At 38.7% G+C, this 14,255-nt stretch overlaps 1 protein-coding gene across 1 annotated transcript; it reads left to right on the plus strand.

Annotated features, from left to right (window-relative positions):
- Window positions 1–5,639: 5,639 nt before the first annotated feature.
- On the plus strand, window positions 5,640–6,606 carry LOC148586716 (uncharacterized). Its single transcript, XM_088514151.1, has 2 exons — window positions 5,640–5,823; window positions 5,954–6,606. The coding sequence occupies exons 1-2, from the start codon at window positions 5,640–5,642 to the stop codon at window positions 6,604–6,606; spliced, it is 837 nt and encodes a 278-aa protein (XP_088370277.1).
- Window positions 6,607–14,255: the final 7,649 nt, after the last annotated feature.

Here is a 14,255-nt window from a genome sequence, read left to right on the forward strand (position 1 = left end):
AGTGATTTCAACACATTTTTCTTGCCCAGAAAAAAGATCCATTCAAGAGTGAAAGAACCAGAATAAGTTAAGATGAAAAAGATTCAGGGAAAGACAATTAGAAACGAGATCAAACCAGAATGAAAGAACAATGTTCCTTGATCTTTATCACGTAAGCTAAAAAGATTTTTTTTTTTTTATTCAAAAAGTTTTCTCTTTACTGACGTTTCTTCTTCGTAAAAATTAAGGATGAGTAAAAGAAGGAGAATGCTGGTAAAGACAGGAAGAAAAGAGAGGTGGTAAGTGATATGGAGTTGCGGGAGATTGGAGAGATATGAAGACAGTGAACAACTTTATGGCCTTCAAAACGACTTGGAATGGTGGAAGTGGACAGTGAACAACTAATGTCATGTATTGTCGAGCTCGGTAACGTGGGCTTGTAACCAAGTGGGGCTATGAGATGGTTGGAAGTGGTAGGGTGTCTCTGGGTGTGGGATTGTTGGTGACGATTGATTTGTTCGCCGCCAGCGCCGAAGCCCCGCGTCCCCTGGGGGTTACAGGGGATTCCCCACCCTCCACGGGTGGGTAGTCAATGACTCAATATACAATTATTATTTGCTTATTATGTGCTTACTACAGCCCTGGATTGGAAGAAGTGTCAAATCAATTGATGCCCAATCCCAGCGCGCCACCTGGGTTTCACTCTCTTCTACTCACAACCACCTTTTATTATTGAGGGGGTAATTATCATTTCTCCCGTGAACTATCATTCGATTACTATTACAACCCCAGTAAATTATTATTTTGTTACCAAAACTCCCTTCAAGGTCGTTAAGTCAGACGGTCAACCCATTACGTGCGCGTCACATGCCTTGAATGTGTATGCATTTTTTTGGGGGTAATTATCCTTTACACCCTTGAACTACCACTCATTACCGTATACTCCCCATCAACTACCAACCTAATGAAAAATGGTTTAAGGATCATAGGCATAAATCATTTTACACTTTATGAAGCTTATTTTTTTGGGCCTCCAAAACAATCAATTTTTGGCCAATTAAAAAAGCTAACAGTTAACTGATTAACTTAATCGATTTTAACTGAAACTTTCGAAATAAATCCTTATCGAAATGTAATCGGTGAATTAAATGATTAACCCAACAATTTCGGTTAATTGAACAGAAAATAGCTATACCGAACTGATCCGAATCGATACCCACCCCTAGTTGATTTCTTCCTGTTATGTTGCATAATTGGTGCTTGTGTTGCGTCAAATTGCCTCTGCATGCAGTGGAAATTAAAATAAAACCGCGAAGCCCAATTCTTTTGATTTTCAATAGAGAGAGGTAATTTGAAAACGTAACTTTTTTCAATTCAGTTGAGCATTTGATAAAATCTATAGAACGATATTATTTATGTCATTTAAAAATGCACTTTGGCCATAAAACGCACCACATGTCATGTGGTAAAATCTTATGTAAATACTTTCGGCGAAGACACGTAATTGATAATATTAATATTAGCGACAACAAGGCCTAGTCGTTGATAATTTGTGATTTTTTTTTTTTTTTTTTAATCTTATAGAGGATATTTTGTTATTTTGAGTCGCGGAGGGGGATACTGCAACCCTAATGTTCAATTGGGGTCATTGCAAAAATTGAGACATTTAAGAACATTGCAAAAATGACGATAGCTAGAGGGAACAAATGTAATTTTTCCTATACCCAAATAACAAGTCCAAAATTTCAAATCTTTCACCCAAGCTATGTGAAGTTGTAAACTCATTGAGATTGAGAGACTAGCTCTGTAGCCCATCTATGAGATTAAGCAAATAAAAATAGAAAAATGATAGAAATCATTGCCCTTGTCCATTATCTACATTTATCTTATGATTATCTTATGATTATTTGTTAGATTTGTCCAAGGAAGGCAAGTTGAGGAACTGCCTCGCCGTCTGCGACGTCTCCGGGAGCATGTATGGGACCCCTTGGGAAGTCTCTGTTGCAATGGGGTTGTTGGTTTCCGATCTGAGCGAAGAGCCGTGGAAGGGGAAGGTTATTATTTTTAGCGAGTCACCTTAGCTTCATATAATTGAGGGCGATGATCTTCAGTCGAAGATGAAGTTTGCGGAGAATACAATAAACTTTGGAAACACCGATTTTCAGAAGGAGTTTGATCTTATATTACAAGTGGCGGTGGATGGAAAGTTGGAGGACCAGATGATCAAGAGGATCTTCGCGTTTAGTGACATGGAGTTTGACAAAGCTTCGTGCAATGATTGGGAAACCGACTACAAAGCTATACAGAGGAAGTTCAGGGAGAGAGGGTATGGCTCTGTGGTGCCGGAGATTGTGTTTTGGAATCTAAGGGACTCGAAATCAATGCCGGTGACTATCTCCGACAAGGGGGTGGCGCTGGTGAGTGGGTTTTCAAAGAATTTGATGAAGTTGTTCTTTGATGGTGATGGGATAATTAACCCGGCGGATATCATGGAAGCCGCCATCTCCGGCGAAGAGTATCAGAAACTTGCTGTGGTGGATTGATAATCTCTGCAGTGTACTTGGTATGGGATTTAGAGTAATTTTAGTTTTCCTTGATTCAAGAAATTATTTTGGCATTTTATTTTTTGTTTATCCTTTCTGCACTTGTAGTTTCCGGCTTCTGCAGATAATTCAGGCAAGCAATAAAACAAATTATTATTTTAAAATTCATTATGTATTCAGTGATGACTCTCCCTATTGTCGTCGCTAACAATAAGATATCGACCGCAACAAGGGCCAATCACCACGACATTTTACTTTTCTACTTTCATGCAAATTCAAATTTTACATCATTTTTTAAGGAGATGCACTTCAAGTAGTGATTGTAGTGCATTCGGAGGAACAGAATTGGAGCAGTAATGGGCACCTTATAAGTGATATAAAGATGCTTTTACAATCTATTCCGCAAAGGAGATGTTGTCATGTCTCTCGAGATGCTAATTATGCAGCTCACAATTTGGCGAAGGTGGCTGTCCACCAAGTCATAGATCATACATGGAAAGATGTCATTCCTAACTATATCCATGATGTAATTTTGATGGAGCAACTTGCTCTATCTACTGGTTGATTAATATAAGTTAAAACTTTATTGTTAAAAAAAATCTTACATCATTTCTAATCATAATCTTAACCATAAAATAAACTCAGCAAACAAACAAAGAACAGTTGAAACAACAAAACCAACCACTTTTTACCTTGATTTCAGCACTTGCTTATCTCTCATTTTGATCATTTTTTTTTCTCTCAATTTGGAAGTCATTCTTTCCTTGTATGACCCTGCCACGTGTTATCTTCTGACAGGTCGGGTTGCATGTGGTTCTTCTATGAATCAAAGTCATCGGCTTTGGCAAGGGGTGTCCCCAATATCCTTTCCTCTATTATGGACAATTGACATTCTATAATGAGAGAAGAATGGTGCTCACATACTATCTCCAATGCAAGTTCTCCATAAAATCCGCTCAAACATTGAGATTTAGGATATGTTTGAGATTGCGATTGCGATTGCGATTGCGATTGTGCAAGAATGATATGTGTTTTTAAAAGATATTACAAAACGTAAAACGTTTGACATTGCGATTTAAAAAACGCTTAATTTAAAATAGGAAAAAATCTATAATTTCTATAAGCAGGTTATGGGGTGATTATTTGAAAAAAAAAAAAAAAAAAAAAAAGGCGAATTTAAACCAAATCACGATTTCCCATAAAATAAATAAAAAATAAAAAATAAAAAATAAAAAAGAAATAAAAATTAAAAAAACTTTTTAACATGTTTTACCAAAAGACTTTGCGATTTTAAAAAGTAGGAATTTAAAAAATACAATTTTTAAAATCACACTTATTAAAACCGCAATCTCAAATGGACTCTTAAACTAGTTTAAATAACGAGGGTAATTGGATCCTTCATTATCTAGTGTAATTCTTTTGTAGCCACTAAAATAACACAACTTAGCCGATTTGAGCCTAGGTCGGTCATGACCTGCAATGAACTGCTTGGCCCAAGCCCAAAGGATAAAATCCAGGCATATCAAATGCAACTAAATAGTCCCAAGGGGGGGCGATGACAGGTTCATGAAGCATCAAACACGATATTGTAGAAATCGAAATGGTTTTCTCTCTAGCCATACCTTAGACGAGAAGGAACTGTTTCTCACGCTATTCTTGAAATTGTGAGAGGAGATTGATTGAGGTTGTTCGGTACCAAAGCATGGCGAATGATTCCAGGAAACCATGGGGAAACTTTTCCCTGTCGAATGAGGAGGATGTGGACGTAGAAGTCACGGTGACGGAGGTGGCTAAGACGGTCACGAGAGGTCAATTTTGCATTGTAGGGAAACTGGTGTCAGACCGGCTGGTGAGCAAGGAGACCATAAAAAAACACTACTGCGTTGGTGGCGCTTGACGGGAACCCTAACTTTCAAAGTTTTAGGAGACAACCTATTCCTGATTTAATTTGAACATGCCCGGGAGAAAGCACGAGTGCTGGAGGGTCGGCCTTGGGTATTTGAAGGGAACTTGTTCCTGGTAGAAGACTTTGACGGTAGATCCTCTCCATCAAAGTTTACCTTTGAAAAAGCATACTTCTGGGTGAGAATGAAGAACTTGCCCCTAGCTTGTATGGGAAGGGAAGTGGGGTTCAAAATTGGATCTTCAGTTGGGAAGGTGGAAGAGGTTGACACAGATAAGGATGGCATTGGTTGGGGGGAGTTTCTGCGTGTAAAGATCAAGATAGACCTTTCAAAACCTCTTCAAAGGGGTCGTAAACTGAAATTTGAAGGGGAATCACATTGGATTGATTTCCAGTATGAGAGGCTTCCCAAGTTTTGCTTTCATTGTGGACTGATTAATCATGGCCAGGAAGGCTGTCTAAAGCGAAGTGTGCTGAAAAACTAGGAGGTTACATCAGATTTTGGCCCATGGATGAGAGCTGAATCGCCAACGAGGAAGATTGAGAGGAATTACGGAAGACAACCAGCCAAGTCTGAACAATTAGGCAATGACCGTTTCCTGCGACATCATGATAGGGAGGAGCGGAATGATTACCGGAGAGGTAAGAGAAGGAGTCCCCTGGACGGTGAAAGCTACGGCGGAGAGAGAGCTCGGAGAGGAGCTGAAGGTTCACCCGCCCATGGCAATCATGCAAGAAAGGCAAGTCCACGTACAGCGCCACAATCCCCGAAATCACGGAAGCTGATGGAGACGAGTAAGGAAAACACTGATATTGGGGCCTCCAAATATGGGGATCTTGCTTGGGTGGAAAAAACGGCTGACAAAGGAAAGAATAAGGGAAATTAAAATTCAAAATATGCGGAGGTTAAGGAGCAAAAGTCTAGGCCTGAATCTAGGGGATTTTTATTTGGACATTTTAACTCCAAAAAAACAGCGGAGGGTAGTGGTTTGGAAGGTGCAAAAAAGGATAAGGCAGTGGACAAAAGGGGTGGCCCAGGGGGAGTCTCTAGAAATGCACGTGGCATTCATAAGATTGGACAGAGGGTGCATGAGCCATTGGGCCAGGCTGGTCCAAAAGTGGCTGAAATTGCTTCTATTTTAGCACAACATTTCAAGGCCAACGAAGATGAACCTCCAACAAAGAAAAGGTAGCTTGATGAAGCGGCGAGAGAGATGGTCGATGGTTTGGTCTGTATGGCTGTTGATAATGCAAGCCTGGACAAAGAGACGAAGGAGGCGGACTTTGCTTCGAACTCTGAAAACTGTAACACTGAAATGGCGGCTGCTGGCGAACAGCCCGCTGCCCATTATGAGTCTTTTAAGTTGAAACTGCCGGGGGCTTGGGAACCCCCAGGCAGTTCGTGACCTTTGCCGTTTGGTGAGAGAGAAGAAGCCCAAATTGGTTTTCTTAATGGAAACCAAGTTACCATCACATCGGATGGAGGCTATAAAAGTCAGGACTGGTTTTGGTAGCATCTTTGCTGTAGACAGTGTGGGGTGTAGTGGCGGACTAGCGTTAATGTGGAGTGAGGAAATCACTGTGGACATTCAGAATTGTAGCCACCGCCACGTTAATGCAAAGGTTCTAACGGAAACTAACGGGAAACCGTGGATATTTACGGGGTTTTATGAGCAGCCGAATGTAGGGAAGCGACATGAAGCATGGAATCTACTTCGCCACCTACATTCGTTATCCTTGGCATCTTGGCTTTGTGTCAGTGATTTTAATGAAATCACTAAGGACTCCGAAAAATTTGGGGGAACCCAAAAACCAAGATGGCAAATGAGAGAATTTTGTGAAACCTTAAGTCATTGTCAATTGCATGACCTTGGCTACACAGGAGCTCAATTTACTTGGTGCAATATGCGGCAAGGAGGGGATTTTGTAAAAGGAAGATTGGATAGGGCCTTGGCAACAAAGGAGTGGAAGGAAGAGTATCCAGTGAGGGTGGTGGAGGTCTTAGCCAATCGTAGCTCTGATCATACTCCTTTGTTCATCAAATTCAACAAGCCTTTAAGGAAGAATCGGTACTGGCACAAGAATTTCCGATTTGAGGCGGTGTGGAATGGGAAGGAGAAGCCCACATCAATAATTCAACAAGTCTGGAGGGCAGTGAATGGAGGGGATGGCAGAGGATGAGGCAGAAGTTGTCATGTAGCAAAGCTGAATTGACGAAGTGGGCTATGGGAAACAGCAAGCCGGTGGAGGGACTTATTAAGTCAAAACATGTGAAATAGCCCAACTACAGTCGGAGGAAGGGATCTTGAATGTACAAAAATTGGGGCTGCTCCAACAAGAAGTTAATACCTTAATTGCCTAGGATGAGCTTCATCTACAACAACGCGCAAAAATGGAGTGGTTGAAGGCAGGGGATAGAAACTCCAAATTTTTCCATGCATGTATCAATCAACGTAGACGAGCTAATAAAATTAATTTTATTTTTGATGAAGCAGGTTCACTACATTCATCTCCGAAGGAAATAGAAGAGGTGTTTATTGATTATTATAAGGGGCTTTTTACGACATCCAACCCAAGTGGTATAGCACAGTGTCTTGATTGTCTGGCAAGGCGGGTAACCCCGGAGATGAACGGGCAATTGAGAGGCGAACTCACCATTGATGAAATTAGAGCAGCGGTTCAGCAAATGGCGCCTCTAAAGTCAACGGGTCCGGAGGGATTCCCAGTGTGCTTTTATCAACAGAATTGGATGGAGGTGGGTAATGAGGTATGTTCGACTGTTTTGGATTTCTTTGCGACTGGGAAATTGGATATGGCTATAAACCATACTCATATAGCCTTAATTCCAAAAACCAAAAATCCGACCCGGGTGACGGAATTTCGGCCTATTAGCCTTTGCAATGTGATATACAAAATAGTGTCCAAAGTATTGGCTAATAGGTTGAAAAGTATTCTCCCTTTCATTATTTCCAGCAATCAGAGTGCATTCATTCCAGAGAGGTTAATTTCTGATAACATATTGGTGGCATACGAGACTTTACACACTATGCACTCGCGTATGTAGGGTAAGGAGGGATATATGGCCATCAAATTGGATATGAGTAAGGCTTATGACAGGGTGGAATGGCCCTTTTTTGAAAGAAGCGATGCTACGGATGGGTTTTGACCCTAGGTGGGTAGCTTTGATTATGGAATGTATTACTACGGTCACTTATTCGATTCTTGTCAATGGACAGCCAGTGGGACATATTCGCCCTACTAGAGGATTACGACAAGGGGACCCTCTTTCCCCTTATTTGTTTATCCTTTGTGCTGAAGTTCTGAGTTTCCAATTTCAATTAGCTGAGCGGAGGGGGTTACTTCGAGGTGTTCCTACATCTTCGAGAGGGCCTCGATTAAATCACTTATTTTTTGCTGATGATAGCCTATTGTTTTGTAAGGCTTATGTGACTGAATGGCAGGTGTTGACTGGGGTGTTGGATGCTTATGAAAGGGCTTCCGGGCAGAGACTCAATAAAGACAAGACATCGGTTTTCTTTAGCCGAAATACTAGCTCGGGATCACGCAAGGAGCTGTTGCAATTGGTAGGGATTCCGGCCTCCAAACGGTATGATCATTACTTGGGTTTACCAGCTCTAGTTGGTAAATCCCGAGTTAGTGAATTTCGAAATATTATTGATAGAGTCAAAAGGCGGATAAATGATTGGAAGAAAGGAGGTGTTGTTGAAAGCCGTAATCCAGGCTATACCAACTTATTGTATAAGTGTATTTTTATTGCCTAAGGAATTGTGTCGGGAAATTAACTCCTCTATGCAGAAATTCTGGTGGGGACACAAGGAAAATGAGAGGAAAATACGCTAGATGAGTTGGGAGAAATTAGGCTTAGCAAAGACACAAGGAGGTATGGGTTGTCGTGACCTTCTTTCTTTTAATAAGGCCCTACTTGCAAAGCAAGGATGGAGACTTGTGCAAGACCCCAACAGCTTGGTAGGGAGGATTTTTAAAGCAAAATATTACCATAGAAGCTCTTTTTTGGAAGCCAAAAAGGGGAGCCGTCCATCGTTCGCTTGGCGGAGTTTGCTGGCTGCCCGTGAACTTATAAAGGAAGGGTTGCAATGGCGAGTGGGGAACGGACAGTTAATAAATATTCGGAGAGACAAATGGATACCTCAGCCAACATCGTTTGCAATACAATCCCCTTGCTCACAATTGTCAAATGAAGCAAAGGTTGAGGAGTTAATTGATGTCCGAACAAGGAGTTGGAATGTTCCCTTTATTGAGACTAATTTTAATGCAGATGAAGCAGCACTAATCTGTAAGTTACCTCTAAGTAAGTATGGGCAGCCTGATCGTCTTTTTTGGAGAGCTACCACGACCGGTGTTTTTACGGTGCGGAGTGCTTACCATATGGAAAAGGAGAGGCAGGCTAGGCGGTATGGAGAAGGCTCTGTTCCATCAGGTCCAAACCCTTTGTGGAAAACCATATGGGGATTGGCGATTCCTAACTCAGCTAAGGTTTTTGTATGGAGGGCGTGTCAGAACATTTTGCCAACCAAAGAAAATCTTCTCAAGCGGGGGGTGATAAAGGAAGATAGCTGCATTTTCTGCAAGAAGAAGACGGAAACAGCTTGCCATATTTTATGGGAGTGCCTTTCAGCTGTTGATGTTTGGAGTGCCAGTGGGCATCGAACTCAGAAGAGTGCAGGAGACTTTGAGTCATTTATGAACGTAATGGAGGCTCTTATCGCTCGTTGCCCCAGGGATGAACTCAATTTGGCGGTGTTGATTGCACAGCGGATATGGGCCCGTCGAAATGAGATGGTGCATGAGGGGGATTTTATCCACCCAAATCGTTTGGTCCGTGAATCGTCTGAGACGTTGCACTTCTTTTCTACACCAACGGAGGAAGGCAATGTAGGCTTGAACACAATTCTTCAAGAAGCTTCAGTAAAATGGGAAAAACCTCCATTGGGCGGTATAAGGTGAATTGGGATGTGGCCATTGATCATAACCTACAGTATATGGGCTTTGGAGCAATAATAAGGGATCATAACGGAAGTGTATGTGCAGCAAAATGTATAAAAGTTGAAGGCATCTAGGAACCAGTGGTGGGAGAAGCTCAGGCTGCTCTGGCTGCAGTAGAATTCAGTAGGGAATTAGGATACCAAGATGTTATTCTGGAGGGTGATTCCCCACAGGTGGTGCAAGCTTTAAAGGAGGAAGGAATAAATTGGAGATCCTATGGGCAGATTGTTGATGATGCCAGGGTCCTTCTCGGTACATGTAGGAGCTGGATGGTTCACCACATGAGGCGAGGAGCAAACCAAGCGGCCCACAGTCTGGCCAAGGAGAGCCTGTGGCACTCCTCAGATCAAATTTGGCTCCATGCCTTGCCGGATTGTCTTTTTCATTTAGTACCTTTAGAGCTTCATGCTCTTGTAATTTAGAACCTGGGGTTCTAGATGTTTATCCATTTTCTTGAAAAGTAATGAAAGATATCTTTTCTTAAAAAAAAAAAAAAAAATAGTCCCAAGGGGTAGTTCAATCGGCTGGAACTACGCCCCATAAAGCGGAAGTTACTAATTTGAATCTTTATTCACCCTCTTGTGTGGACATATCAAAAAAAAGAAAAAAATACTATAACAAAAATTCTTGTGTTGATAGAATGGATGAATTGTGGTTCGAAAGTCTATACACCCAATCAAATGGTTGATGAACAAAAAAAAAAAAGAATTAATTAAGAATGTTTTGAAAATTCTTTTGTCAGTAGATAAAAGGGAGATTAAGGGTTTTACAATAGCGACTATAATACTTGTTCTTAGTCTTAAATAAATGTAATAAGAAGTTGAAACAGATCCTCCAACTTATACAAACTCACATTATTGACAAATTAATTCAATAATGTGAGTTTGTAAATAATAGAGGCGTTAAAATTGTTGGAGGACTAATCCTCATGTTTATCCCATTAGGATAAATGCGATCAAAATCCCAAGTCAATGAGTATGCTTCCACCAGATAAAGGAGGAAAACAGAGGTGGTAATTAAGAGCTATGGAGTTGCGGGAGATTGGTGAGATATGAAGACAGTGAACAACTTTTGTCATCAATGTGATATAATTTTTTTGTCCCACATTACTAAAATATAAGCAATTTCTGTCGTTTATATATGATTTCACTAATTTCGTGTATTGACGAACTCGGTAACGTGGGCTTGTAACCGAGTGGGACTATGAGATGGTTGAAAGTTGAAGGGCGTCTCTGGGTGTGGGATTGTTGGTGACTATTGATTTGTTCGCCGGGGTGGCCTATGGTGGCCAGTCAGGCCATTCCTTTCTTTTTTAAAATGAAATCCTAACCATAAATTAAATATTCTTCAATTCATAATGGACCGAAGAGAATATGTTTTCCACGGGTGGGTAGTCATATACAATTATTATTTGTTTATTATATGCTTACTAGTTACTACAGCCTGGATTTGAAGAAGATACAAATCAATTGATGCCCAATCCCAGCGCGCCACCTGGGTTTCACCCTCTTCTACTCACAACCACCTTTTATTATTAAACTTGAAGAAGAAAGAATGTGGCCTCCCTCTGTCATGCTCTGTTTTTGAATGATAACAGAGAATTTAATCTACGAGTACTTGCAGTAGCTTTTCAACTATTTTTTTTTTCTCTATTTAGGAAATAAAATTATTTTTAATTCCTTATAAAAAAAACTTCACAATAAATTTTCTTATTTTTCTCTATATGAATTAAATACTATTTCTTTTTATCATTGTAACCAATGAGAGAGGAGAGAGAAGAGAGATTTGTTAGGACATGTGAAAGAGAGATGAGAGAAAATCAGTTTTTTATAATTTAATAATGCATTTGGCATCTACAGTGTTTTTCAATGCTCTTTGATATTGATTATATTTAGGGCTTCTGATATTGATGGTTTTTTGTGATTTTTTTGAGATTTTTCCTAAACATAAAAAATGAAATAGGTTATAGAAAATCTGCTGCTAGTGCTCTAAAATTGCAGCGTTGGACGTGGGAGATGTGTATGCTATATATCATAAAAAACATTTGGAATTCACGTTACCAACATAAGATGAGGAAATATATAACCTTTTTACGAAGTAGATGTTGGGCTTGGGAATGTGAAACTGTTGTCGGCTTTAATAAAATCATTCTTGTATTGTGATATGAAAATCAAGTTGGTTCTAGTCTTACCTGACGGGAAAAAATAAATATATACATATATTTTGTGGTCAACGGGATAATTTCATTTTAGACCCTTGAATTACCACACGATTTAATAAGCTCTTTCTAAATTTCAAAACCTCTCAATTTGGATCCTTAAACTTTTAATTGCGGTCAATTTGAACACTTTCATCAAATTTAACCATTAACTTCTTTGATTTACTCATAAAAAGACCAAAATATCTTTGATTTATTTTTTATTTTTAAATTTGAAATAAAGGGTTAATTTGAAATTTTATAAAAATAAAAAAATCAGGGGTATAAATGTTATTGTCTCACTTTTAGCGTTTAAAATCTGACGGATTGGTTTAAATTGATTGCAATTGAAAGTTCAGGAATCCAAATTTAGAGGTATTGAAGTTTAAAGAGCTTTTCAAATCGTTTGATAATTCAGTGGTTTAAAGTGAAGTTACCATTTTATTAATGTAAAAAGGCAAGAAAAAAAAAAAGTTATTTTTGAATGACAAAATTTTTGTCACTTACTTTTTTAAATAATAATTTTGTCATAAGCTTAGCCATATTAAACATTCTTGTTTCAATAAAGCAAAAAATTAAATAAAAAATTCCCCTCAAAATGCTTGTGTCCTTTTTTTCAGATCTTGAGGGTCAAAGTTTTGTATTTTAGATAAAAATTCAGATTTTTTTTTTTTTTTTTTTTCATATTTTTGGGGGATACGAGGTATTTTTCAAATCTTTAAGTCGATCATGTTTTTTCTTGAATTTATTGTTTTTATTTTATTTTTAATTCGATTTTTTTTTTTTAATCTTTTTAGGACCATGGGGATTTTTTTAAAAAAAAATTTGTTTGACGGAAAAAATAAAGGAGGCGTTCAGATCTTTTGCGGGCCTCTCCCTCTACTCTTGGAAACAGGATCCTACCATTTCAATTGCCATAAGTAATACGAGTCAGATCTTGTTCTTCATTTCTGCTTTATAGTAAGAGTCACAATTCATGTTTGCGTATTGAGTTTGAATTGTGTCAAAGCATATGTAATAAAATTATATAGGTCAGTCATAATTCGATTCATTTAATTAAACGGGTCAAACCCATCAACCCTAACCCTCTAATTTTCTATCGAGTTCGCAAATTATGTCAAAAATTGTCAATCATTATGTCGTGTATCGGGTTCGGTTGTATCGAGGTATAAGTATAAAAGACTATATAGGTTAACCTTAATCTGACCAATTTAATTAGATTCTTCAATCATAACCTTTTAATTTTGTACCCGTGAGTCATATTAAAAATTGCTAGTAACTCTATAAAAATGTAATTGGGGCTGGACAATAGGGGTGTAAACGAGCTGAGCTTGAGCGAGCTCCCCTTGCTTGGGCTCGGCTCGTTTAAATTTTACTCAAGCTCGTGCTCAAGCTGAGTTCAAGGATGAGCCAAAAAAATTGAGTTCGAGCTCATAATAAGCCGAGCCAAGCCAAGCCAATTCGCGACTTGGCTCTTATATTTAATGTTTTTTTTTATTATTTTTTTAATTTATTAATTTAAACTTCAAATACTCTTAAACAGCTCAATAACTCAACTTGCATATGAGTATTTGTTTAGCCTAACTAGTCGAGTATGGAGCCCGAACCAATACAACAAGGCACTTGATTTCGAAGAGAGATAATATATATGTATCCTTTTATAGATAAGCAAACTTGGGATTGGTGTTTTCTTAGCAATATGGGACTAGTTAACAGGTTGTATTTAGATTGCAGTGGGACAACGCCCCCTACAAAAAAATATTTTTTCAACGTGTCTCTCTTTCAATCTTTCTCATTAGTCACAACGCATTTTCTCACCGCAAATCTCATTTTCCACTCTCTCACTCTCGCTCACCAGACAATGATCCAAAGTGTTTAGGTCTGTTTGATTCTTCAATAGTTTCTACCTTTCTCAATCTCGCTCAATAGTTTTTGTTCGATTCTTCTTCCTTTCGTTTGGGTCTGCTCTAATAGAATTTAGGTCTTTTTAACGATTGCTCTCTCTCTCTAATCACGACTAAGTGGAGAAAACTTGTTTTTGTTTGGGTGAAAAAGACGAGGAATAGAGAACCAGAGATGAGGAGAGAGAGAAAAAAATAATGTTAAAAAAATTATATATTAAAATAAGTTATATAGTATATTTGTTATTATTGAGTAATATTGACTATATATTATTAGTTAATAAAAAAATATACGAGTCAAGCCGAGCGCGTTTACGAGCCTAACCGAGTTGAGCCGAGCTTGCTTCGTTTAATATTCGAGCATGATTTATGTTCACAAAGCGCTTCATTTAATAATTGAGTCGAACTTAAATGAGTTGATCCTGAGTTCGCTCACAAGCGGCTTTACTCGCGAACACCCCTAGGTTAGTAGGCTGGAGTATTGCGTCCGATCTTAATGCCAAGAAGGTTGTGCACCCAAAAATTCAGCTTGAACTTTTTTAAGTTAATGAAATTTTATTAGGGGTAAAAACGAAAAATATGTTACAAACTACATCCTTACAATATATTATATTAATACACATAAAGTAAAACAAATCTCAAACTATGGAAATAACAAGCTAATAAATCCTCCTCTTTTACCTGCAAAAAAACAAAAACAAAAAAAA

The sequence above is a fragment of the Corylus avellana genome, chromosome 3, assembly GCF_965113065.1.
Source record: "Corylus avellana chromosome 3, dhCorAvel1.hap1.2, whole genome shotgun sequence".
Lineage (NCBI taxonomy): Eukaryota > Viridiplantae > Streptophyta > Magnoliopsida > Fagales > Betulaceae > Corylus > Corylus avellana.

What these genes read in the sequence shown, in the direction of transcription:
- LOC148586716 (XM_088514151.1), top strand. Translation starts at nt 5,640, where the DNA reads ATGGTCGATGGTTTGGTCTGTATGGCTGTTGATAATGCAAGCCTGGAC. An exon ending in GGCTTGGGAACCCCCAGGCA is followed by an intron (nt 5,824 to 5,953) that starts GTTCGTGACCTT and finishes TCTTTGCTGTAG; the next exon opens with ACAGTGTGGGGTGTAGTGGC.